The 27468-nt window shown below is 39.7% G+C and overlaps 1 protein-coding gene across 1 annotated transcript; it reads right to left on the reverse strand.

Annotated features, from left to right (window-relative positions):
* Window positions 1-4260: 4260 nt before the first annotated feature.
* On the reverse strand, window positions 4261-27468 carry CDYL2 (chromodomain Y like 2; the record flags this gene model as incomplete). The annotated part of the gene is given in 8 exon segments (XM_079541528.1): window positions 4261-4419; window positions 6087-6230; window positions 6978-7188; window positions 11662-11834; window positions 19272-19489; window positions 26535-27129; window positions 27361-27405; window positions 27409-27468. Coding segments are annotated over 8 exon segments (1605 nt in total).

A 27468-nucleotide genomic window follows, 5' to 3' on the forward strand; every position in this document is an offset into this window, starting at 1 on the left:
TCATTCTGATTATGTAAAACTGAAAACGACTGCATTGAAATGAAGTTTCAATGTTTTTATTCAAAGCAGCTTCTCACAATGTATAAATACTGCATATTAACACACATGAAAAATACAACTTCTAAGGCACCCAGAAATGTGTCCATACACTAGTTACAGGACCATCAACAAATAAATTGTGTACAATTTGATCTAGACAGTCAATATTTGATATATCAGAAGATACAAGTCCCTCAGTACTGTACCAGTTTCAGAAAATATTTACAACACTGTGATATAGGGGTGCCTGTACCCTTATAGTATTATAATATGTACTCATCATTACAAATATTAGAAACTGTTTTAGTCTGTTCCATGGCGTTCTGACAAAATAACTTAAGGGTCTAATTTGGGAAGTTCTACAATTAATTACTTGTGCAAGTTCTGAAAATAAATTTACATTGACATAATTTGTGAATTTTTGGTTCTTTGCTTCATCTCAGAGGTTTGGTAATAAGCCTTACCAATAGACATGCCATCCTAGCTGAACATCACTCCTGTCCCAATCCTCAGTGGACACGTCTTTTCCCCTTACGTTTGACACAGATGAGAATGCAGTGTTTGTAGCAGAAAGAGACTCTTTGATCTTCGGTACAAATGTCCTGCTAGTTCTCTGGCTACGGAACTAACGCTTCATTAGAATAATGCAGTTCTTTGGTCCTTTGTTTTTATGGAAGGCATAATATTTTCTTTCCCTAAAAATCGAAGTCCTGTCTGTGAGCAAGCAAGCTAGTGAATGACTTTCAGTGTAGTATTTAAAGTAGCAGTAAAGAGATTTAATATGGCTTAAAACATATGGTTAATTGGGCGGACACAGATAACACATCTAGGATACCGAGTACCCAAATGTACTATGATTAAGATTGTCTATAAGTCTCTTATGTAAACTTCTTTAGTGTCTCCTAAAGAGTGGTGGCTTTAGCCAGATTTGACTTTTATAGACCCAGCCACACAAAGCCTGAGATTAAACTACTGTGGTTGGGAGCACAAATGCACAGTTTAAATATAACAAAGCCCATGCTGACAACTCCAAGTATGTTGTTTGAAGGAAACAACCCGTATTATCCTTTTCACAAGAAAAACTTAAGGCCCTGTACTCTGATTTGCTAACTTTCTTACAGCAATTAGTTGGGGAAGTCCTTAGTACTACATAAGCCATTATGTAGCTTTAAAGATTTCTTGTACCTAATGGTAAGGCTTATTCACAAATGCAATACATTTATAAATTACATTTAAAACTTTAAAGGCTGGCAAAATAATTAAAAAAATAACAAAATAAAACAAAACAAACCCCAAACAAAATTGTTTGTTTATCCCTAACATTAAAAGAGCCTTTTTTTTTTCTAATTAAAAACTATTGGCACAAAACCATTTTATATTATAGATTAAAAGAACAGTTAATAGTAGTGAAAAAGATTGCCTAAAACGCATACCCTAACCTACCACAGAAATATAAAAGTTTATATTCTGAAAATATATATACTGTATTAAAGTTTGTAAGCTTATTCATTTAAACAGAAATGTACTGAAATAGTAAACAGAGCAACACTTATCTACAGCAAAAATATACATGCAGGACAACACAAAATAAATTGCTTACCTTTAATATCTACAAATGCAAAACTGTAGATTTTTAAAGATTGTACAAAACAATTTACACGAGAATAAAATAACATACTTAACAACAAATTGCATTTATCATTTAAATACTGTGAATATTAGTGAAGGTCCCCAGACTAATATGTACAGTACATCGAAATGTCTGGGTACCTCGTAAGGACAGAGCAAATCGATTCTGATCTTTAAATACTGGAAAAGAGGCTTCAGACATTATTATTACTCTTTTCTGGAAGGGAAAATAGATTTCATGAAAACTAGACTGTAGCTGTATAGATATGAATAATCAAAAATGTTAACTATGGTTAGCACTTGCTTTAATGGAAAAATAATTATAGAAAATGTATTTCAACTATTCCTTTGTCGTAAAAAAGGTAAGCTACGGATATTTGAAAAATCAGATGAAATGATGCAGTTTAAAGGTCTAACAGCTTATCATTCTTCTTCGTTTGAAAATCTCATATAGAAAGCACACCTTCACATTGCTGAGCAGTTTCTCTATACTTATCTACAAAACCCAAGCACAGTGTCGAAATAAACTTCCTAATGTCTTATTAACACGTGACGAGGAGTTATGGCTCTCTGGACGGGAGTAAAGGAAACAAAGGAAATTGAGGAATCGTGGTATTTTCATTGCTTATAGAAGTTTTATTATTTTGTTACAATTCTGTAGTCATCTGCTGGAGGCCTGATTGTGCAAACACTTGTGTGCGCGAGTGGTTCTCACTTGGTAACCCCTCATCTGGTGCAGTGCAGGTGACTCCATGCACACACTGCACAGCAGGAGTTGTTGGTTTTGAGAGCATTTCTTGAAACATGAAAGCAGGTTTATTAGAAGCCAGGCCTCGTCTTTTTAATGAAGAATTTCCACGAGAACATCTGCCTTTAGGGTGATCATTTCCTTAAAATTCAGTGGTACAATTAGGCCATAGAAACAGTGCTTCTAATTAGCTGTGGAACAAGAAATGTTATAAAAATGTTTTGAAGGGTTATTGTAATCACCTGTGAGATAATTTTGCAAAGGCTTTGTCAAAGCTCTTTGTGGAAAGGCTGTAGGGAGGCAAGCTCCCAGCCTTGTTTGCAGAGATTTAAGCCATGAGCTCAAGGATGGAGAGCAAGTGCACAAACTGCAAAACAAAAAAATGTGCAAAGCTTCTGCTTCAAGAGGCGGTAGTTTGGGTGTGCTAAAATGGCAGCTGGAGTCACAGAGCATGCTTGAGTCATTTCCATATTAATTGCCTTACTAGCAAGAAATAAACGAGATCGATCCAGTGTTCAGAAGTCAGTCAGTGTCACTGAAAAGTACTAGGATCACATTCTGAAATAGCAGATTGGACTTTAGTCGTTACGTGTGGGCTCTGTATGGATAGCCGTACATTCTGGGGGCCAGATGGTGGGGGGGCCAGATGTGGAGGGCCGGGAAAAGCAACCCGAAACTTCTCCCTCCGCTTAGCTCAATGCCTAGCACCTTGTATAAACTGTTGGCCCACACCCAAAGGCCTCCAGAGCAGAAATTATCTCACACCTGAGGAATCAGGCAACTAGACTAAGGCTCGTAAGGGTTTGCTTCTAGACTTCAGACCAAAAAGGGATGTTTAAACCTGAAGAACAGTAAGGTGCCACGGAACGGCACCGCTCACCCTGTCACTCACATCCGGCTAACAGGACTGTCGTAAACTTAAATAAAGCTTCTTGTTGGCAAGCCCTTCAGTGCTCCTCCAGAAGGCAGGAAGTGAAGAGGGACTTAGGGGGAATCTCACTAGTTCAGAATCCACTTTTTTTCCCTCAACCGTGGCGAATGAATGTGTTTCATACATTTTTATATGATTTTACGTGTACAGGAGCGTGTACGTGGCTGTTGTTTTTTTGTGCCCACAGCATTCTGTGTGCTTTCTGTATATTCTTTGTTTTTCTACACATGTTGCTGCTCAAAGTGTGTTTGCATTCCCACGTGATGCCATTAATTCAGTCAAGGGAAGTATGAAAATAAGATCTGTGATCAATAAACAGCTGAATATGAACACAAAATAAATAAGTTAAATAAATTCAACAAAGAAAAAAATCCTAGTAGTTTTGGTAAAACTAACTTTACATATTATACATATAAATTACCAGATTTTTCCATTACACTGTTAGAACTTAGCAAAAAAAAAAAAATCAAACCATTTCAAAAGTACGGCGTTTGGGTCTACAAAATATTGCGCCGACCCGGTTCTTAGATTGAGCCCTCTGTGTCCAATGCGTTGCAACAGCAGGAATAAGTTAAGGAGGACAGGCAAAAAAGATCCTTACAGATGGTGTGCCTTAGTGGGCCTCAGTGGTGCTTCTCAGCACATGGAATGTATGTTTCTGTCTGGATGAGCACGTGAAGGATGCAGCCCTCTGTAGAATATGTGCACTGAAGAAGCCTGCCTACATCTCGCTTACACGAAATCAAACCGGCTACAAGCAGCGTGTAGCTCACAAGGAAATCGACACAACCATACGCAGTAGGACACACTGTCACAAACTCCTCAATGACGCACTGCCTCTGCTTTTCAAACACAGGTAACGTTGCACTCTGTTCACAACTGGAGCGTTTACTGCTTAAGTTAGGCCAAGACATCAGACTTCGTAAATCTTGTCTTGCAAGTAGCTGAATAATGAATCCAGTCCTTTGGAAGAACTCCACAGCTGTTTCAACATCTGACACTCTTTCTCATTCACATCTTCAAGTCCGGATTTCAGGAAGCTCCGCATGAGGCATTTGGACTCTTCCAATACCTAAAGCCAAAATATCACTCAGTATTTATTATGAATTGGATAGAGTTATTATGGATGATGGTGTAAACAGCATTTTTTTTTTTAACTGCGGACACCATTGTACAACCTAAATAACTCATTTGGGCACAGAAATCAGAGCTGATTCACAGCCCTATCTCCAGTCGCTAATAGTGTCTCTAAGAATTAAGGACTTCTGAGGTTAATGCCAGTGTTTTTAGTGGGAATGAGGGATTCTGAAGTACCTTAGTTTATTGAAGGTCTGCCATGAAGTATTACCAGAAGGAGCCGAACGCCTTCCTTTGGAAATGGGACCCCTTGAAATTAAGGCGTTTTCTGTAAAATAATCTTTAAGGTTATAGAGGCTGGAAACCCAAATATGGATGTGCAACTTAAACAGCTGGTCCCCATGCATAATTTCATTATCAGAAGAGAAATGGACAGAAATGGACCTCTACTGCACATACTTCAAAGTTTATTTTCTTCAAAGCTTATAGAAGTGAAAAAGCACTCCCTGACTGTGTCCTGGAGGTAAATTTACTTAGCATAATATAAGCAGTCGTAGGAAATAATATTCCTATAATTCAATGAAATGGCACTAATTGCAAACAGTGGGCCCTGCACATATTTTCTCTGTGAACAAGTACCCACAGCAAATTTGGATGAGCTCATCACGTCCACTATTTCTTTGACTTCAGCCCGATTTGCATTGGGGATCTCAGAGAATGCATCTGTTCTTTGACAGTTTTAACTCTCATCCTTGTCCACAGATCCACTCCAGCCTTTCCAGCAGGACTCAGGTGAGGATTTTATTGACAACCAGTAATGGTGAAGGAAGGAAAATTTCACAGAAAGGCCCAGAGGTTTTCTCAACTCATAATACAGTTACATCAGCTTGATCAAATAAGCTTATGCTGCATTTCCAGGGTTTCATTCTGAATGACTTTGGTGAGATCTAATCTGTGCTTCATTTAATTAAAGATCTCCTGCGTCTCTATCTTCTCTTTTACAACAGATCATTTATATGGAACAGAGGGATATTAAGACAGATTTAGGCCCAGGAAGTACTAAAAGAAACTGCAGCAATGCGCATCCAGTTAGTAGAGCTTTGCTGCAGCCTGTATCACCTTGCCATGATACTCTGTGACCAGACTGAGGTCAAATCCCTCTGTCTGAACCTCCTTCACTGTAAATATTCGCTGGCACCATGCTGCCCTCCTGGTGCACTGTGCAGGACGTTTTGCAAAATCAGGAGCTATGCAGGTGCAGAAAAGAAGGCAGAGTCAGCTGAAACATAGTAGGCCAGGACAGTGCAAAAGGCAAATTTATTTTCTTACTGGCACAGCAGGGATTTCCTAGTGTAGATGCACAGCTTCAGACTGTTCTGCCTTCATGAAAGAAACCTTTGCTAAAATTCCTTTTTAAAATCTGTGGCATGGTGGTTCTAGTCATAGACTGAATGTGGAGATGGGAGAGTGAAACAACCCTCCCTGCTCTGAAAAATGAAACTCCACGAGTTTGCTGATCCCTATCCAGATTTTGTATTGCTAGCCCTGTTCCGCAGGCACGGCTGTGGAAGCTGAGGACTTGCCTTCTGACATGATGAGCCTCAGGAGCACACCTTACCTCTGCAAAGTGCCATTCAGTCACAAAGCAGTGTGATTTCTTACCACTGCACTGCAGGACGCCATTTCCTTCACTCGGAGCATCACTTCTTGGCTAAATGTTGTTGGCCAAAATACTTGTGACACCAGTCCTCTGCTGCAGGCTTCTTGTGCTGTCAGCTTTCTCCCACAGAACAACATCTCGTTTGCCTGTGAAACCAAAAGATCACTTGTGATCTTGGGTCATAATTCTCCCGATTTTTTTTTTCCCCTCATACTTGCCTGCTATTTTCAAAAATCAATTTACAAGTGGTCCACTGTATCTTTCCATATTGCAAAATACTTTATGAGGAGTTTTGGTAGCTATTTAAGGATTGTGCAGTTGGCCAGAGCACAGCAAGGGTTTCACTTAAGAGAAATGTGCTGGCACACGTGATGAGTCTGTATTGCTGATTTTACAAGAGCAACTGTCAGTAATGTGATGTTGTTGTGCCAAGAGAATAAAATACTTTGTGGAGCAAATTCTGCTTTGTTATCCTGCTAAAAACGAAGCAACTTCATGGGAATTACTGTGGATCACCTTTAGAGTAGTAGAGAACAGCATCTAGCTGTGTTATTGCACAGTCCTAACACAACACAGCACAGCACAGCACAGCACAGCACAACACAGACAAGAACTCTGCAACATCATTCTGCTGAAGCATTTCTTCTCTTTTCTACCATGACCTTGAAAATCTTTTCTTTTCCCACCTGTGTAAGTCTTTCCTGAATACAGCAGGTAGAGTTTATTGAATTCAGAGAAATAGGACATTGCTGGAATTAGATGAACTTTCTGTGGATTACATTTCCTCTTATGACAGTCCAGAGAAAGTTGTTTTCTGGTTTACATTTTATAGAGAGAAAGAAGAGCATGAGTTGAACAAAGGTTCTTCAGCAATATGAAGTGGAAAACCTTACCAGTGCAACACCCAGAATTTGTGGGAATGTGTATGATGAGCAGCCAGCTGGAGTGAGTCGGATTGTTGCATATGGTGTCTGAAACCATGCCTTCTCACTTGCCCAAACGATATCACATAGTGGTAAAATTGAAGCTCCTAACCCAAGAGCAGGGCCGTTGATAGCAACCACAATTGGCTTCTTAAATTGAATAAAAGCTTTTACAAAATCCCTAAAATAAAAAATAAAAGAAAGATCTTGAATACAGAAGCACCACTTAGAAAAAAATCCCGAACTTAAAAGTATTTAATCTGAAAACAAATCAGAACCACTGGTGAACTCAATAAATGCCATGGCCCAGTTTTATGAGATCAGAATTGAAAGAAATTTTCTACTTCACGCACACAAATTTTCTCTTCTATTTAATTATTTAATCTTTCATAGTTCCTAGGATATTAATAAGTTTTGCGTGTGTTGTATATGAACTGAATAACTGGAATGCAGTGACTATGATACTTTTTGCAGAGTGGTTTGGTTAGGATTAGTTTTACTTGTGGACCAGTGACTCACTTGTTGGTACACATCTTGCTTCTGTTTGCTCCAGAATGGTTAGTATGGATTCTGATGTTCTGGTTTGGCTAACTTGATGTATGTAATATAGTATGAAAGACAGGAGGCTCATAGGTATATTGTTGGGTATTTATGTTTTCAGATGTTTTCTTAAGATCGTATATGAAAGGTTTCTGCAGGTCCCATCAGCGGGCTGGGAGACAGTGACTGTTCATGGCACAACAGCTGGAAGAACAACATCCACAAAGGGGAATCAGAGAGAAATAGAAATGTTGGGGCAGGAAAAGAGTAAGGCTGGTGATCTGTTGGGTCTTTGTTGCAAACAATATGGGCAAAGATGTAACAAATAGCTACCTATTGCCCACCTGCAACTGAAAGTGTGAGGCAATGGGGTCTAACGGGGAAGTAGATGTAGTTTGATTCAACTGGGAAATGAACTGGAACATGTTAAATTCTATGCGATGAGGAGATATTTTAAATAAGTCACCTTTCAAGAACTGTAGAAACACATCTGTTGAATGGAATAGCCTATACACTGTTTAGGAAAAAAAATGAGTGTAATTGTAGGTAGATTATGGACTCGATCAGCCCGTGTACAGCAATTTATGAAGGCAAATCAGATGCTCAATTACTTGAGGAAAGAGACATAAATAAATGAAGTTCAAAACAAGAGCGGTGATTCTGTTCCAGGCCTGGGTATGTATTAGATCCATCGTGCATTATTGCTGACTGATTTTAGGAAAGAACATTGCATTTTGTCAAATGTGCCTTTCAGGGAGTTGCAGCTCTCTCACTGAGGTCACGAAGACCTAGACTTGTACATCTGAGAACAGGAGGTGTGCCTTCCAGGTTAGAGCCCTGATTTGGCAAACAGTGAAAAACATGCTGAAGGTAAGTACTTTGTCAGAGAGGAGTGCAAGGACATTGGCTGTATTTTAAATGAAAACAATGAGTCTGAAATCACTCAGTACTGTGCTGTTCAAAGAATGAGTTCTGTTTTCCAGGCTGTCTAGTGAGGAATTGTTTTTTGACTATGAGAAAACAGAAAGGCATGGGAATAAAACAGAAGATCAGAAGAAAGACAAACAGAGTGAAATAGGGAACACTGTATTTATGTGTTCAAAATAATTTCATTCAAGAGGATGGCAGAGCTAAGGAGAGTTGTGGTTCATTTTTGTTTGCAGAAACAATGCTGTTCATCACTGCTTGTTTATGGGCTTGTTTATGCTTGGGTAATGACTGTAGGTCGCTGCACCTGATTAATTCCAGAATCCTGTGAAACTCTGTAGTAAACTTTGCAAATAGGACTGAGGACACTTGGGAAACAGGGATGTGACGACAGGCAAAAATAAACAGTGTGGATAAGTAATGGCAGCCGATCTGAGGACCACATGGAACCAGCAGAAAACTTGTGGAAAAAAGCAAGAGGCGTGAGGGATAAGTGGGAACCTGAAAGGGAATATGGAAGAACAGTTGGTAGTGTGGGGAGGAAATGGTAGATGATGGGTAGCAGAAACAAAGCAGAATGCATTCGTGAAGGGAAAGGAACGAAGGAAATGTGAAATCTTCACATAAGTGAGCAGGGAAGGAAGGATTGGAGATAGGAAAAAAGTGGAACAGAACACTGAGAAGGCACTGAGCCACCATCACACCAGAGGCTGAGCAACAGCATGGCGCAACAGGAGGGATGGAGTGGAAGGCTAAAATATCGACAGGGGAAACAAATGCCTGAATTTGGTCTACAGAAGCTGCAATGTTTCAGTGAGTTCTCTGTCCCCAAAACCTGGTGTGTTCCCATGTCTCCAAACCTCATATTCACACATGTAGTTGCAGGGCTGAAAGATCCTTCTTTCAATTCAAGGCAGTCATGAAAAGAACTAGAAGTTGTAATTCTTGTTTGACAGCAGAAGCTAGGTTTGAACACAGGAATAAGCATCACATACAGAAGGTTTGTGCTTTTGCTAGAGGAGATCTGGAAAGCAGACCATCAAGCACACTCTGGGATACTTTGGTGTTGTTGCAGTGCTGCAGTTAGAACTCATAGGGACATCAAAGGCTGTAAAGAAGTTGGGCAAGTAAAGTCATTCTTCCTTTTCTTCTGACTGCACACAGAACTTTGTGTGTCGGATCACAGAGTGATGGCTGACTGGTGGTGCAACGAGGGAGGCTGCTGCTGGAAATGCCTTCCTGCAAGTCTTGTGGGTGCAGAGCTCTCTGGCCAGGCACGCATGTTGCAGCGCAGTCCGTCTGTCTGCCTTGCCCCTGCTTCAGGTGTGCAGTGCCAACCATGCCTGGCTGGTGCAGTGTGCAGAGAAGCTGACATCGTGAGCTGAAAGCTCAAAGGCAACGGATGAGGACAAGGCCCAAACAAATCACTCGTGTGAGATGTGGGTATTTAAACTTTAGTTTTAACTTGTGATCAGTACATGAGATCTGTAGTTCAGCAAGTGGAAACACATGGTAATGAAGATCTTGATTTTGCTAGAAGTGTACTGGTCTAATTTGATGTAGAGCAGTGGAGGAAGAGATGCATTAATGTGTCTGAGGACATCCTAACCACTGAGAAAGCAAAGTGTACATTTGTACTCTTCTGATTATGGTATATTTTCCATGAGTTCAGTCCTTTGTTCGTAGAAAGCACAGAGTGCTGAATGGAAAAAAGTAGTGCATTGTTTCCAGAGGTACAATAAAAATCTGTTTCCAGTGGGCCCAAGGCTGACATTCTAGATGAGGAGAGGGCACTGTAAAATAGTTCCAGAGCCCAAGGGTAGAAAACCAGCTTTGTAGTTTGGATTACAGTCATTAAGATGCAGATCTGGTAGTATGCCTGTATATTAAATGTGTACAGATAAATGTGTATGTATATAACAATACCTATCTATACAATATTTGCACAAATAAGATTAAAGTTGTATATTTTCAGGGAGTGTGTGTCTGCGTTACCAAACAAGAAGAGCAATTTTCTTTCCTCCCATTGTTTTTTTTTCTTTTTCTTTTGCTTCTGCATTTTCAGAAATCCCTCACACTTAAAAAAATCCCTTCAGAGAGATTTTCTTGCTCAGATATCACCGAGTGATATTCAGGCATAGCTAGAGTCTTAAAAGCTGGTTGTGGCTTATTATATTTTAAGGAGTACATTTTAATTCTTTCAAAATGTTTGCTACTTTGAGAATTTCAGCAGTATTAAACTGAGAATCCAGACTGATCTGCATTAGTTGTAAACCAAGAGAGTTGGCAGTTAACACGTCATGTAACAACTGTGCTTCAGCTTGTGTTATGCACCCAAAATACAGGTCCGTTGTAAAACAAACTCCTAAGAATTCCTTCATAGAATTGTAGGAATCTGCTGCTTAAAATCATGAAGCTCTCAGAATAACAGTATTTCTAGGGAGTGAAAAAAAAAAGGACCAAACCCTCTGCTGGTATGGACTGGTGGAACACCACTGACTTCAGGGGAGCAATGTGGATTTATACTGCAGGATCTGCCAAATATGTATGAAGTATGCCTTGTGGGTAATGTAAATCATTGGTGACGTGTTGTGCAGATTGATCTGTAGACTGCATGTCATAAAGTCCCAGTTTCTATTGAGGTAATGTGATATGCGTATAAGGAAAGTCACACTTTAGTTATGAAAATAAAACTACATTTGCATATATATTAAGTAATTTAAGGAAAAGAATGGAGACCCTTCTAATAAGGTTCAGAAATACAGTGGAAGACTGTTGTTTCAACAGAATATGACTTAGCCATGGATTCCCAATTGTACTGAAATTCATTAAAATGATGAACATCAAACAAGTAAAATATCTGCCTTTCAGGAACCACTTTACAAAATGAAGCAATAGTTAATTTGGAAAAACAACAACAAAGTTGTATATAAGTTTGGAGGATTAATTTGAAGTATTAAGTACAGAGAAGTGGAATAAAATAAATCCCTATGGATAGTTAGCACTGGAATAAATGTGCTTTCTTTTGTAATAAGGAAAGGTCCAAGGTTTTCACTAAACAAATTTGCAGGACTATAATTAGAATGCAATCAACACTTAAATATACAACATTTTTGGACCTGATAAATATCTTTATAATCACACACTGCATTTCATAATTTAGAGATCATAGGTAAGCTTGGGTCACCTTATAGCTTCTGCAATCCTAGTGCTTTCCTTTCTTCTGTCATTGGATAACCTGCCAATTAAATATGAGTAATCTAGGCCACTACAGAATACACTTCCCACTGCGCTGAGAAGTAAGAGTTTACTGTCATCAGCTGATGCATTGCACAATGCTCTCCGAACTTCCTTCATGATCTGTGGATAAAGAAAAGTAAACAATTCGACATGCATGCCGTTGCAATACCATTTCCCTAGTTTTACAAACCTTATTGATCTTGAGAGACTTAAATTTTGGGCACTATTAATATTTACATCAACTATATATATATTTGCATCATTTTAATAGAATGATAACACTGAGAGTTTACAAAATATTTTATCTTTGGAAGTGCTTTGTAGATGCTTACTAATTCAAAGAGTTTTTAGGATTTGGCTTGTTCTGTGGGAAATTCTAGCTAGCTTACGGTATTTGCAATTTAATAATTTCAAATATGACTTTTTTTGTTTTCATAGTTTATATTCAGTGAACATCACTATATCCTCTGTAACACGATTACCACAACAATAGCCTATAAACCTCACCCAGTTGTAAATAAGATCTGTAAACCCCATTTTTTCAGTTCTTCAACTGCTTTGGTTTATATGGCATGAATCAGAGCAAGGCAGGACAAGAGGACATCATATACATTGACATGACAGGTATATTATTCATTTTTCTGTGGTCAGTGATACTGTTACAGTCTACAGAAGTTAAAGCAAAAAAGCCACTGGGGAGAGACACATTTTTACACTCTGATTTAGAACGGGATCGAGCTATTAATCGCATCATAAATCGAACTAATCAAAGTCTGTACAGAACTGAGCTGCAGTTATTGTAAGGAAATAGCCCTTCATCTGAGTACAACTGCTTTCCTAGTGATTTTTAAAAGGAAATACTATTTCATGAAATTCTGGTGGCAACTCCTTGTGACGATTCAGCACAGTTTGGAAGCTGTGATCAATTTAAGCAATCTGAGCTTCCCCTCTGCAGCGAGCTGCTCTTCACACTTGAGTAGGGCCATCACTGCACCTGGTGTGACGTGTCCTGCCCTTACACATACTCGTGTCTCAAAGTACTTCCTTTACACAGGACCCCGCTGAGTCAATCTTTCTTTCTCATCTGTGCTGAAAGTTAATTTTGGTAAAAGGCAGCAAAATGTGGTTGGGGATCAAATATGGTTTCTGCGTAAGAGAAAAATACGACTGCTCGCTTGTAATTATTTCTGTTCACTGCTTTCTGTTTCCAAAAAGTTCTTAGCTCTCTCAAGTGCCATATTTAAGATATGTCCCTAAACCCAGAAGAGAAGTTCAGGGCAGACCCTCCTGCTCCTCTCTACAACTCCCTCAAGGAGGTTGTAGCAGGGCAGGCGTTGGCCTCTTCTCTCAAATAACAACCATAGCATGAGAGGGAATGGCTTGAAGTTGTGCCAGGGGAGACTCAGGTTGGGTATTAGGAAACATTTCTTCTCAGACAGAGCAGTGATGCAGTGGCACAGCTGCCCAGGGAGGTGGGGGAGTCATTCACCACCCATGGAGGCGTTCAGGGAACGTGGAGATGTGGCTCTGAGGGATGTGGTCAGATGGGATGGGTTGACAGTTGGACTTAATGATCTTAGTGGTCTTTTCCAACCTTAATGATTCCATGATTCTACGATTCTATGATAACTAGGTAGGCTTCTGTAAGGATTCTTGTGGCTTCTGAGAGCAATTTTGAGAGTACAATGCTACCTGGCTGTTTTCCATCTGTCTGCATAAACCCCCTGCTTGTAACTGGCTGCTGGGTCTGGCACATGAGAGAGCAGGTGGTGGACTTCTCCTTGCTTTGGTTTACAGATGCGCTTCAGAACTTCTGTACTGACAAATATGTGACAATGTGTGGAACTGAAGCAATGGAAAGTGGATTTGAAACTCTTGTGCAGGTACAAAAATGCCATTAGGAATGTTACAAGCACTGCTTATTCTCAGAATCTCAGAGGATGTCTCAGCCCCCTCTTGGTAGAAGCAGAGGCACAACTGCACATTCTGTAAAGAGGAAACGAAGGCAAAAAAAAGAAACAACAAAAATCCTCTGTCCAAAATTGAAAAAGAAACTTGAGAAGGTGGTGAATGTTAGATTAACAAAAAAAAGTTTTTTCTAGTTACATGTGAATGCAAGATCACCTTAGTTTATTTTAAATGTCCTCAAGATCTGCTCTTTCTTAGGGAAGATGTATAAATAATGTCAGACAGTAACAGTCAAACATTTTTATATTTTATATATATTTATATATATTTATATATATTTATATATATTTTATATTTTTATATACAATGGGGAGTTTGCTTTAAATGTGATGCCACGAAATGGTACTTCATTCAGCAACTTTCTCTTCTGTGCCCCTTCTCCCAAGGACATTTGCTTATGTACCATCTCTTTGATGATACCATTGCTGTCCTTCAAGCACATAATTACCATGACAAGCTTCTCTTTTTTACCTTTCCCCTCATTGATTTGGATGGCAAAAGCCATCTAAAAGTTCACCCATCAGCATTAGGAGCAGAGGCTATAAAGCTGGTAGGAAGAGACAATATTCTGCTAGTGCTGTTTTTTCAGTGTTTTGGAGAATGATATTAAAGGTCCATTATTAGGAATTGATTTCCGTGCTATAGTGGAAAATGGGAAGGCTTTGATAGTATTCTGAGTTGTGCTGCTGAGCAGGATTGGAAATTTATTTCCACTGCTCCACTACTTTCTAGAAAAAAAACAACAGCGTGAGAAAACAGAAAAAATGAATGTAGCAGCATTTTAGATCTCCAAAAGTTCTGGAGAGGGAGGATTGGGACAAATGTCTGTGAGCTTGTTAACTTCATCATTAAATTCAGAAGCTCACTGAAATATAGTAATCCCTTGTTCCTTTGCCTGTGCAGACCAAAGCTCACCTGGTTATCTTGTCACTCCGCCTATTTACATCCACCCTGCTGTCCGCTGCGGCTCCAAATGCCTCAGCATTGCTGCTCAGTAGTGTATGCACAGATATTTCCCTACAGGTGTTTAAATGATTACAGTAAAGCTACTAACAATAAAATAAGATAAAAGAGAGAGTTTGGCTTTAGGGTTACAGAACCACATACTAAACTGCATTATTCAGTACATAACTTTGGCTCAGAACCTGCTGTCTGTGTTTAAGTAGAATTTCCATGTAACGCAGCAAGGAATTCAGCTTACACATATAGAGATCCTATGTGGTTTTGGTCACATTGATCAGATTCCATGCTTTTGGTTCTTAAATCTTCCATCATTTTGGTGTAACTATGGGATTTGTCCCACTTGCTTTTACTTTCAGTAGTAGACTAAAATGACTATTAGCAGGGCTCCACAGCAGTACTCTTGAGTATTTAAAATTATTAGTGTGAACGTGATTATCAATAATTACATTATTTTATTTATATTAATATTATGAGTAAGCAATAATTATAATTATTTATATTAATTATTTAAATGATTCCACTTCTTTTACATCAATATGCTAATAATTCTCAATATAAATCATAAATTATTCTCAAGCTTCTTTTAATTAGCTTTTTTAATGGCCTTTTAGGCAGTTCTCAGTTGTGGGGCAGTATTTTTATTTGCATTTATTTTACGAACATTTCTGAAGCAGCATTTAGAAAACAATGTGGGCCAAAATCTATCAAGTTCCAAATTTAGACCAGCCCTAATGCTTCACTTACTGTTTTATTGGAGCCCAAGTATACAATAAAATTATCACTACCTTAAAAGCTGCTTGTTTTTTTAATCCCGTCAGGAAAACAAGTTGTTAGTTCTTTAATAGGACCTCGTACTGCAGAATAAACATAAAATGTTTAAAGATTTCATTAAACTTCCCAAAGCTGATTTCAATGCCTTTCACAGGACAGAGGAAGTTTTAAAAGGTGTTTGGTGCCCTTTCCTTTCAATATTGCTTACATTCCAGGGAAATCAGGAAGCTGGGAACTTATCGCCTTCATTACACAAAGTATCTTGAACAGAAGTCTCTTGTTCGTAAAAACAGGAGTGCAGGTTTAAAAGGTTAACTTCTCTGAATCGCTCAGGATTTACTACTGATTTCTTTAAAGGCAAATACTTTGTAAATGTTGCAGTAAAGCAAAATTTTAAAGCCATTCAGTTGTGTTAGAGCCTCCACCATTGTGCCTTTTTACATATGGACACCTTTTGTTACCGACTGCCTCTTTATGCAAACAGATCCGAGTCTGTTCTGATTGACAGACAGGAGCTATGAACCTGCAAGACCAGCACTGGGAGTAAGGACTGGCCAGTGAAATAATCTCTCTCTGTATGAGAGCAGAAATGCAGAAAACAGCCACGTTTTATCTTTTTTCTTAAGTTGTAGGTAAGAAGTGAAGGCAAGCCAGTGCTCCAAAATGCACCTGGTAGAACTTGCAGCCCTTTAACTCTTATGGCTAGAAACTTGAAACCTGACTGTTCTATGTGAAGTGGTACTTGCATCAGTCTTGGATACAAGCATTAGCTGCTAGGGCTGTTTTGATTCTCATTCAGTGGAGTGTTAACTCTATATTTAATACTGTAAGGTAAAAAAATAGTGGGTGGATCCATTTAATATTAAGTTTGAAACAGAACTTGGATCCTCGCGACGCGCTGCGTTACAGAAGCGCCGACATCAGTGGAGAATGTACTTCAGAAGCAGCAAAAGACCTCTGAGAGAAAATCTGCTAAAATGTGCGACTGGAAACTGTAATGATGAAATGGTTTGTGTGTCTCTTTTCGAAAGGAATGTTAAAAGTAGCAAGCTTAAGCCATTGCAATAGAAAAAGAAGCCATACCATTCTGTGACACCGGCCTGAAAGTTTTATAAGGTCTTAAAATGTAAGAAAGGATTTTGACAGGCCCTGGACATTTGGTAGAAAAATCTCAAATCCTGTAATGGCACTGAGCCAACTTCAGTGGGTGCAAATAATGCTGGAAGAGCATCGGCCCGTTTTGTGCTGCAGTCACCTGCACAAACCCACAGGTGTGCTGTGGTTACCAAAATGTACGATGGAAATGCAGGCAGCCTTTCCTAAGCTGAGTTTGATTTTGTAGCATGAATAGGCTTCATGGCCATAAGTGCAAGTGATAAATTCATCGTGTAGGAAAAGATCTGATTTTGAGTCAGCTTTGACATGCAAATGCTGTGCCATAATTCTAAATATGTTAGTTGTTTTAATTACATTGGCATAAATGCCAGAGGGGATGAACAAAACTATTAGATTTCATGGGTAGATTTCAGTAAAACACAAAGGGAAGCAGGGGTGTTCAAGAGGTAGAGTGATTTTGTATGAGGTTAATTTTATAATGACTGTGGGCAGTGCACACCTTTTTGTTTCCTGCCGTGGATGGCTGTGAACTGCCAGCCTATGATGTTCACCACACCAAGGAAACCCACTCTCAGTAAATTAACCATTTTGGATTTGGCAAACGTCATTTACTGAGCATGTGATCAAACTTAAAGTTAGCATTTCTTTTGGCAAAATGGAACACTTGCTTACATTTGTGGGGGTTCCGTGTTTGTGCCTTTTTACTACTCAGGGTTCTCCAGAGGTGTCACAACTAAAACTGTTCTTAACTTCCTTGAACTACTCTGTCAGTTTGCCTTAACTGTGGCTGTGGGCGACAATCCGCAGGACAAGGCACTCAACATGTTCCTCCTGTCAGTGTCTTGATTTTTTTGCTGAAATCGCCAATATTGGAGGTGCTGGGTTTCATGGTGTGAGTGCTCAGGGGCTGCTCTCTGGATGGAGGCCAAAGGAGCAGTCTCATGTTTGCCAGCAATTGGCCGTCAGAGAGGAACAACTTCCAGTTGCTCTCAGCCTGGATAGGTTTTAAACAGACAATCTAAATGTGGAGAGCTCATTAGCTTGATTAATTCCCGACCATCCAGCTTCTGGTCAGCAAATGCAGCTTTCTGAAATGTGTTTTCTCATTTTCAAATGAACTTCCATAAAGATTCTAGAGATGGTCAAATGTGGTGACACAAGAAGAGGGCTATTACATGCTAATCATTTCTGCTCATGCAGAGGTGGGCATATTGCATGCTGTCAAAGAATGAAATGGATTGGTTTGGCAGACCTGAAGAGCTTGAGCTCATTCACTGGTTAGTGCATCTGAACACTGCTGACGTGGAACTGCACAACAGCAATGAGAAGATATGTCTGTTCAGACTGAGAAGAGCAAGCCCTTGATTTCGTGCTTTTTTTCAGGCCCTTGGGCTCTTTCTTTAAATTACCTGCAGTGTTAATTAGTGGCAATTAATACATGGATGGAATGATGGATTTGATGCAATCATCTAATGTGTTTTAAGGAGCTAGTATTAAAAGCAGGTATTTGGTGTTCTGGGTTAATTACTGAGATAGTCTTTTTTAAACATTAAATAGTTTAAAACCTAGGAGTGATAAATGTAGGTACTGACAGTTTAAAACAAGTTCTGTGTATTAATGCCCATGTGTTTGTGTGCATCTGGGAAGGTGGAGTCAAATTAGAGCCCATCGTGCCTGCCAGTGGTTTTATCTGAAGCTCACTGTAAACAAATTCATTTAAAATTTACTCAGTTTCTTACTGCATAAAATAATTCCTGGAAGTTGCAGCCTATGTTTGCATCAAATGGTGCTCACACAGATAGCCTTAGTGTGAAGTTGCTGCCCTGGGATGTCTGGTAGGCAGAAAAGGGCTGCCTGGGGAGGAGCCTGCAGAATGCTTTGACAGCCAAACTGGTGACGGGAGGCAGCTCCTACAGCTTCCCCTTGGATGTATGGCAACTCTTTTCCATCAGGCCATTACTGCCTTCGTGGAACAGGATCAAGCATGTTGTCTGCTCTCCAAGACATGCATCCTGGTGCAGGCATTTCTTTATATTCCTTTTGCTCTGACATAGAAAGTGAATACCACAGCATTGCTGAGATTATGAGGAATGGAGGGAATAGCTCCTCAGCCCTTCCTGTGACTGTTGTATGTACTTGAGTAGTACAAGCTACAAATCTGACCCTAAGTGTGTCTTGTTGTGAAACTAGGGAATTAATTAGTACCATTTATATATTGAACATCTTTATGCAATTCAGCTGGGAACAGAGCCCTTAATTGGAAAGATTTCATAAATAAAGATTCATAAAGTGATTTAGAAAACCAGCAATTAGGGATCAAGGTATACTTTTACAATTACTGTTTCAGAATATAGCCTCAAATACCTCCCTATGCAACAACTGGAGCACTATTTAAATAAATACGAGAGAGACTAGATTTCACTAAAAATGGCATATATCAGCAACTTCAGCATGGGAACATCTGCTTCACACAATTCCACGCTGGAAATGCAGACTGTCTTTCCTCTCCTTTGCTCTGCTTTTCAGTTTCAGACATGTCAATTCAAAAATAATTTCCATTGCATTCTTTTTCATAGAAATCCCAAGCATGGAAAAGTTAGATATGTCTGAGCTCCAGACTTTCTTTTCTAAGATAGTCAATTAGGATAAAGATACTTAAAATACAGTTCAAAGGCAGTGTTTCCAGGATAACCCGCACATTAGGATGGCTCTCTTTGGCTTCTAAGGCTACATGCTTACCTCTGGGGTCAGTGCATTGTTATCTGAAGTCTGACTCGACAGCAAAATATGTGTGAAACCATCTTCTTTCCGCACCACAATGTCCCTGAACCGGCAGTTACTTTCATTCTGACGCACGCTGTATCTCAGTCTCTTATCGAAGACATAATCTTTCTCCCCATCTAGTTTCCTTTTCACAGTGCTGTGTAGATTCAGGCTTCCATTGGCCAGAGAAGAACCTTTCAGATTGAAATAATCAGAACATAATTATGCCCATACCTTCAAAGAAATTGACTCATACTTTTTATTAGCTTAAACATAAGGTGACATTTTACAATAGCCTCTATATGATAAATTTGGTAAATCAAAAGTATGCCTGTCTCGTCAAATGCGGGCTCAAGCCATTCTTATTATTCCTTAGAGCTTTACACTCCAACTTTTTTCTTTTTTTTTTTGATCAGACAAGCACTAGCTCAGGTGAATTATATTATACATAAAATACATATGGAGGACTGGTACTCTATATGGCATTCAGTTCTACTTTGAAGATGAAAGCAGTTATGTCATGGTCCTTATCACTTTGGGATGATCACTCAATTTTGTACAAAATTCTAATTCAGCTTTGGATGAAACTTGACAAGTTTTGTCCATATCCAACTTTCAAAGTTATATTTACTTCCCTTCATGGTGACCAAAAAGTCATTACAGAATGGTAATTTTAACACAAGTTGTCTCCTGATGAGCATCTGTGTGACAGCAAGGGAAGTTGTCACTGAGCAGACAGGTACCTCACCTGGCATTCTTTTCTCTGCCCACTTGGTTAGCGTTAGAAGCTGCAGTTAGCTGTCACTGCTGTGACCCCAAGCTTTTCCTTATTACATTTTACAGTCACAGTAAGCTGACTTTCACCTTTTAATATTGGTCTTTGTACACTGAAAGGATTAATGCTGATGCTATTTTGGAAGGTATCCAGCATCAGGGAAAAAATGGAACCATGAAAAGAAAGATAAAGCTCCTCCTTAAACACGAATGAGAGTAATAGCAGTTTATTCTGTCAAAGCAGTTTATTCTGTCTTACACTTTGTGTGACCTATATACTATTACCTTGCTCATCCTTACAGTTCTGTTGTTATAGGCAATGTTGGGACGCTAAGAATATCTTTACAAGATGTTTATGCAAGAATTCCTTTTCTAATTACAGATGTTTCAAGCTGCTGGTATTAAAAGGAAAGCAGGGACAGGTTGTTGAGGAACAGAGATTAAAGCCACTCTGTTCACTGAAATACTTTCCAAACTCGTTTCAACTTGGTGATTGCAGAGGTGACTGAACATTTGCAGTGGCCTGCAGAATCACTCACAGTATGTGAAATGCCCACACATACACTGCAATTAGCACACGTGATGCTAAAAATATGTAGAGTGCTTATTAGTATTCAACTGCTGTGTCATTTGGCTTCTTCACATAATGAGCGTGATGTGTCTACACATTTATCTACATGTAGAAATGCACATTTGTTAAGAAGTCTGCTACTTCACAAAACTCTAGTTATATTAAGAGATCCCATCCAAAATATTGCCCTATTATATTAAACAGAGCATTTAAATGGTAAAGAAGTTAAAAAATCAGAGGCAAGAGTGAACACAAAGTGGAGATGTGTTGGAGTAACTGTACTGATAGCTGGTGTTGAAGGTTAAGCCAAACCTGTTTCAAATACAGATGCTAAGAGAATGGTAGATTAATTTGCACAGATGATCCAGCTCAACCAAAAGCCTCATAGAAATATTTCCTTTCATATTTTTATGTTGCATTCTTCTTTGCTTGAGGAATGTGTTCCATTTGTAAATTAAATAGATGATGGAAGAAATGATAAATTTTATCATAGTATTTTAATTGTATGCCAGCTGACAAAAATGTAACTGGGGTCATGCAAGATCTAAATTAAATATGAGAGGAACATACATGGAGAAGTGTCATTTCCAAGGATGGATGGTTAACAGAACAATATGCAGTGAGTAAATCGTCTCAGTGTATACAGAGCATCCCAGTAATCTTGCTTAATCTGATAAACTGGACAAAATGATCAGGAAAATCCAAAGACAAAAATCAAGTGAAATCAGGCCCATTTAGAAGGTCTGCTGCGTGGATGTGATGGAGCTTCTGACGGCTTGCTGTAAGGCATCCAACTGCTGTTGTGAGAGGTTTAATAGTTAGCACCTGCTGAATGCACACAAAGGTAAACAGTACCTTTGCATGCCAAGATGAAAAATGACTGTGACAAAGGAAGAAAGAGGCCGTCACCAAGTAATCTGTCATGCATGCGAAATGAATTAAGGATGTCACAAATTAACTAAGGAAGCTTTAGGTACTTCTAAATGTAGTTTACCAGCTTAGGAAGGACTACATGATGCTCAGTCTAAGTACAAATAGAAAGCAGAAAATAATCCTTCCTTTAGAAGGAGTTTAATCTAATTATTACTTTGTTTTTAACTACTAGTATGACTTGGGAAGGTATCTGAACATGTATCTAGAAGAAGTTTCAGTATCTTTAAGGGAAAATAGGATATTCCCAGACCACTGGTGCCATTTCCAAGAATGGCAATGAAGGATGCTATTTGAGGAGACATCCCAAGCCTGGCCATTTTCTGCAGTCCTTTCCCCTGGTATCATCCCTGCATGTCGTGCAGGAATATGAGAAGATTCATCCTTCGTGTTTCCTTCAGTATTTGACTGCGGACCTTTGCATGGATTTCTCTAATCCCTTTTTGAGCCTGTTGATGCCGTCTGTCTCCTCAGCCTCCTGTGGTCTGAGTTTGAGAAGTTTAGTAACCACTGCAGAGGGAAGAATTTTCTTTCATCTGCGCTTTTATCTGATGATCCACCAGTTTCACCAAGTGGCCCCTAGTTCTGCTGTTGAGGGATTTAGGAAATGACAGTTCTGCATTTATTTTACTGGAGGCCTTGATGATTTTGTAAACTTTGATCCTATCCCCTCTCAGCCTGCCCCTCCCCACACTGAAAACTCTTTCAGTCCTGTAATCCACTTCACCACTTCAGTCGCCTGTCCCTGTTCTTGTCTAGCGTTCCACTGCCATCAAATGAGAGGAAATGCAGTGATATTACTGTTACTGCTCTTGGTACTAGAAGGTGCCTGAAGACTCCAGACTGAGTCTGGGCCTCTGTTGTACTTGGCACTGCAGAAAACAGATTAGAAATTTAGAATCTAAGAAGATAAGGTAGGCAAAGAGTATGAAAGGAGAGATCTGGTTCACCTTGTAGGCTCAAGAGTACTAAAACTGGTGCCAGGGAAGGGAGGGAATAATGATGTTGTGGCAAGAAGGTCTGGACTTCTCCTTTGATTAGCAGCGTGCATTTATGTTAAATGAAAAGTTCCATGCATTTCATTTTTTGTAGGTGAAATAAAACACGTTCCTTTCTTCTCACTGGTAGAAGAGTTTGGTATTCCTGTCAGCCCAACAGCCTTTCTCTGTCTCTTTTCTGTATTTCTTGTGGGCAGTGTTAATACTGTACACACTTAATAACAGTGTTCTGGTGATAATTTACCAATACTTTCAGACTTCTCCAGCTAAGGGAGCATCTGTAAGATATCTAAAAGCAATGGGTTTTTATCCAAACTGAGAAAGCAAGCATATTTGGCTGTCTTTTACTGCCAGTACATCTCCAGAATAAATAAAACTGAACAAGCTAAAAAAACAAGAGGAAGCAATGACTAAGTTCATAGAGAATATTTAAATCAAGGGCACCATGAGACTACAAAGATTTCTGTAATGGAGAAAAACAGTGGTTAGTGATACATGACAAGCAGAAATTCTTCAGCAGATGGTACAGAAATAGAGCTGTGTAGAAAAGGAAAGAAAATTAAAAGCGGGTGTTTCTTGATGCTGTCAAGAAACCTGACAAAACAATCACTCGCAATTACAATGTATGGAGGGAAACAGCAACGTGATAACAGAAGACAACAAATGTCATCAGAAGGAATGCTTTTGTTAGCTCCTGGGAGCATTGGTGGATGTTCTCCTGCAGAGGTTTTCAGCATTTTCCAATTTGCAGACCCTTAAATAACTGCCAGTAAAGATGACATTGCTCTCCTGATGAAGGGAAGTGTAGATGTCAGGAGAGGGGTTTTGATATAAAAGAGCTCTCCCAACTTCCGCGTATGAGAGTGCCATCCCTCTGTGATGCTGTAAATAGAATTCTATGCGTACATCCGTACATCTGCATTCATCTCTCTGGGGTAAATTGCTTGTTTGTGAGAGTTGTATCTATGGTTAAGCAGGAAACAATTACCCATACCCACGTAGACGTATACATACCGAACATCTTCATCTCTAGAACAACTGAAAATTTCTAAATATATTTTCAGTCCGTTCATCCACTTAACAGCGAGAGGAGGCTGACATTCATTTGGGCTTCACATAGGCAAACTCAAAACAGACACAGATGTCTGTTTGGTAGGATGCTGCCCGGGGCTGCCCAGGAGCCGTGGATTCCAGGAGCCAAACCCAGGCTCTCCCGGCTCCGGCTCTGCACTGCATACAGCGCCGGGAGCCCTGTGAGTGCTGGTGGGGCACGCCGGGCTTTTGACTTCCAGACTCCGTGGCAGACAGCCCGAAACCTCTGGCACAGCTGGCTGCCTCCGAGCTGGAGGCGGGAGACCCGCCAAGCAGACGGCCACAGAACTGCAGGTCTCGGGGGACAGAGCGTGGGGACCTTGGCTCGGATTTGGAGAAAGTTTTGAAACCCAAGATGTTTGAAAGAAAACTTCTGTTATTCAACACATGGGCATTTTTCTCTCAAAGTTTCTTCATTTGTAATTTGTAAAATTTCAGGCTAGTTTTAGCGTGATGTCTGCCCTGCTTAAAGTGATACTGCTGGGCATGTGGCAGGGTCACACCGGCATCTACTGTGAGTGTGAATGCTGGGGGAGGTCAGTGAATTGCAGTAAGTGGTGCCAGATTCTGTGATTTGACATTTCAAATAATGCAAAATTCCGTATCAGGAAACACGATTTCTCAAGTTTAGAGGGCAGCATTAAGAAAAAAGGCTGGTGTTTTTCTTTAGAGCCTTTTTCACTATTGCTGCTTGCTCTGCCTTTGGTAGTCTCATTTCTCCTCTTTGTAATTTTACCCACTATGCATGTGCTGGGGATCACAGAGAAAGGCTGGAGGGATTTCCGACTGCGGTATTGCTGCTGGGTATGGTTTTCTTAGAGGAGGACCGGATTGGGAGTCACAGATCTCCTGCCTTCAGGGAAGTCAGCAATGCAAGAGCTGCACGCATCAGCCACAAGGCAGGAGCTCCAGCACGGCCAAACACGGGGCTGCTTTCTCCCAAAACTGAGTGCTCACAGGGGACCTTGCTTCTATGTTCTGTGGGGACAAACAGCAGCTCGTTTGACCTTAGAGTTCTTTAGTCCTTAGCTTAAAAAAAAAAAAAAAATCTACATATAGGAATCAATGCTGTGAAAAGATGCATTTTGTAACAGAACTTCCTCAGTGAATAACATAAAATATCTGTGGTTAGGTATGTGAGACTGTTTAGAGGAGCACCTTACTTTTTAAGCAGGCTCACATGAGCTCAAACTGAAGAGGCAATCTGAAGGGTCACTGGCATCATCTGGGCTACTTACACGTTCACAGCTGACTGTATATTCTAGTGTATCTTTAGTGAGGCAGCTGATGTCTGCGTTACGAGCCGCCAGCCTAAGATGTAACTAGTAAGACTGGGCCAGGCAGCTCTGCTTCCCAAGGCAAGGGGAGTTTTTTAGGTTGCTGGTGGAGTGAAAAATGGAAAGCTGGGTGTTATAATTTATGTTGACTTCTGAAAAGTTTTTGGCCAGGCGATTCACAAGAAGCTGTTAAGGAAATGAGCGCTATCATGGGCTATGGAAAGTGGCTAATAAAAATAAATAATTGGAACAAATGGTTACTTTTCATCATGTCAAATGATTAGTAGTGGCTGCCCCAAGGACCTGCAGAAGGATTAATTTATTTAATGTACGTATTAATGAACTGAGAAGAGAAGTATGAGAGGAAATTTTGAAGAGAATACCAAATAAGTAGAGTAAATACTATGAAAGATTTTGAAGAGCTCCAGTGAGTCATAACAAAAAGGTGAATTGGCAGCAGTAAAGCAGATTAAATGCATAATGAAAGGAATCATACATATAGCCGTGCTCTAAATTAACTGCAACTGGAAGGGAAAAGTAACCAAGAACAACTGTGTATCACTCAATGAAAACCTTTATGCAGTGTGTAAGAGAAGAAAAAATAATACTCAAAAGTTTGTTTTGCCACTATATCAGTAAGCAGTAGGAAATCATTTGGAGCAGTTCCTGCTGTTTTTAAAAGGTATTTGAAAAAACACACACACCGAAAGCAAAGGTCAAAAATAAGCCCACGAAAGCGAAAAAATAAAGAAATACAACCAAACATTCCAAAAGTTGATCTAATAGGATGTCATGTATGGAAGTTTCTGCTACAAAGCACATCTACGCTGTGAGTTTGATAGGCTGAAAGAAAGATAGGACGTACCTAGATAATCAGAAGATAGACAGTTGCATTAAACTGCGTAATACATTGCAGAGAACATAAATTTATGTTCTCTGATAGTTTATTATTTGTGAATTGAGCCAGTCAGTAACTATGATTAGAAATAAACTTTTCCTATAGTCAAATCATCTAGTTCACTTCAAGGCTGTCTATCTTCCACTAGAGAATGTCTTGCAAGTTCTCACATCTCTAGTCAATGCCAAAGGTGAAAGTCTGGAAAGTCTGATGATTCCTCAATACTGAAAAGCACTAATCCTGAAGACCTTGAATGTTACTCTGGATGCACTTACCAGGATATGTTAGCAAGAGTGGTACTAATTATACCATAAAATGGTTCTGATCTTTGTAGACCGTTAGGTCTGTGCACGTACAACCGCTCAGTGACTTGGCACTTGATAATATAGACAAACATAATTTCAGTGTAGGCATTCCTCAGCCGTCGTTCCTACTACATGCCTCGTCATCATGTCCTCGTAAGAACTTTACACTGCAGTGCCATGAATAAAGCCCACACCGTTTTGCCTCACTCCATAGAAAAGAGGAGGAGAGATGCTAACTGAGAAAAATGCCATAAGGAATTGGGAAAGAATGTGAAACTTATGTGCTTCTCACCATATCTCTTGTGTAGCATGACAATCACTATTCCAGGAGTGGACTTTGCAGTTTCTGCAATTAACCCCCCCTCAAAAGACTATAGTTGTTGAAATCACATACCAATTCCGTTCACAACAGGTGATTCATTACTAACTTCTAACACGCTGGGCAAATTTTGCTCTCCTTCATGATCATTTATATCCATGTTTTGCTGTTGTGAGCCATTCCCAAAATGTCTAGAATCCTTTTCATGACTGCCATCTCCATTCTGCAGACCATTCTGTGGCTTTTTCAGTGGCATGATCTGTAAACCGCTGGGAGTAGTTCGGTAAGTTACAGTTTTAGCAGCCCTGTCATTAGCAGATGCTGGCTTTGCTGCGTATCCTCGTTTCTGTTTTTGTAGAGAAGGATTAATTCTCTTCCTTTTGTGTGCTGACCCTTTTGCCTTCCCAGATTCAGAAGGTCTATGTGATATTTTCTCAAGAGATGACCCTCGGCTTTCCCGTAAAAATTTTGTAGTACTGGTCTGTTTTCCATGTCTCGATCGCTTTTCTCTACTAACGTGTAGTCCATTGAACTCATCAATAAATTCCTCACAATGTAGGAGATGATGTTCAGGTTCCCAAGTATCTTCATTGCTTCCGTAACCTTTCCATCTGATGAGATATTCCCACTTGCCCTTCTTGTTCTTCCTTTTGTCTACAATCCTCTCCACCTAAAAGAAAAAAACAAACAAGTATCACATTAGACAGAAAAATACTCTGGTCGTGAGAAATATGTTCTTCGTTTGCGGCTACAAAGGCCTCCTTGACACTGTTAAGCAGCTTCAGTATTCATGAGATTCAGCCCCTACAATGCAGCGCCTAAAATCTGAAATGACTCTGACACTGAAAGCCTACCCAAGTTGGCCAAAATGCAGCAGCCTATTTTACTGATTAAAACTTATCTTAATTTCATAGGATGCAGTCCAACACCATATTCCCATTGGATCCTATATGGAGCATGCTGGCTGCTGATGAGAGTCTAATTGGTGTGTGTATAAACTGCTTGACAT

Source organism: Tetrao urogallus (assembly GCF_951394365.1).
Source record: "Tetrao urogallus genome assembly, chromosome: 12".
In the NCBI taxonomy this organism is placed as follows: Eukaryota; Metazoa; Chordata; class Aves; order Galliformes; family Phasianidae; genus Tetrao; species Tetrao urogallus.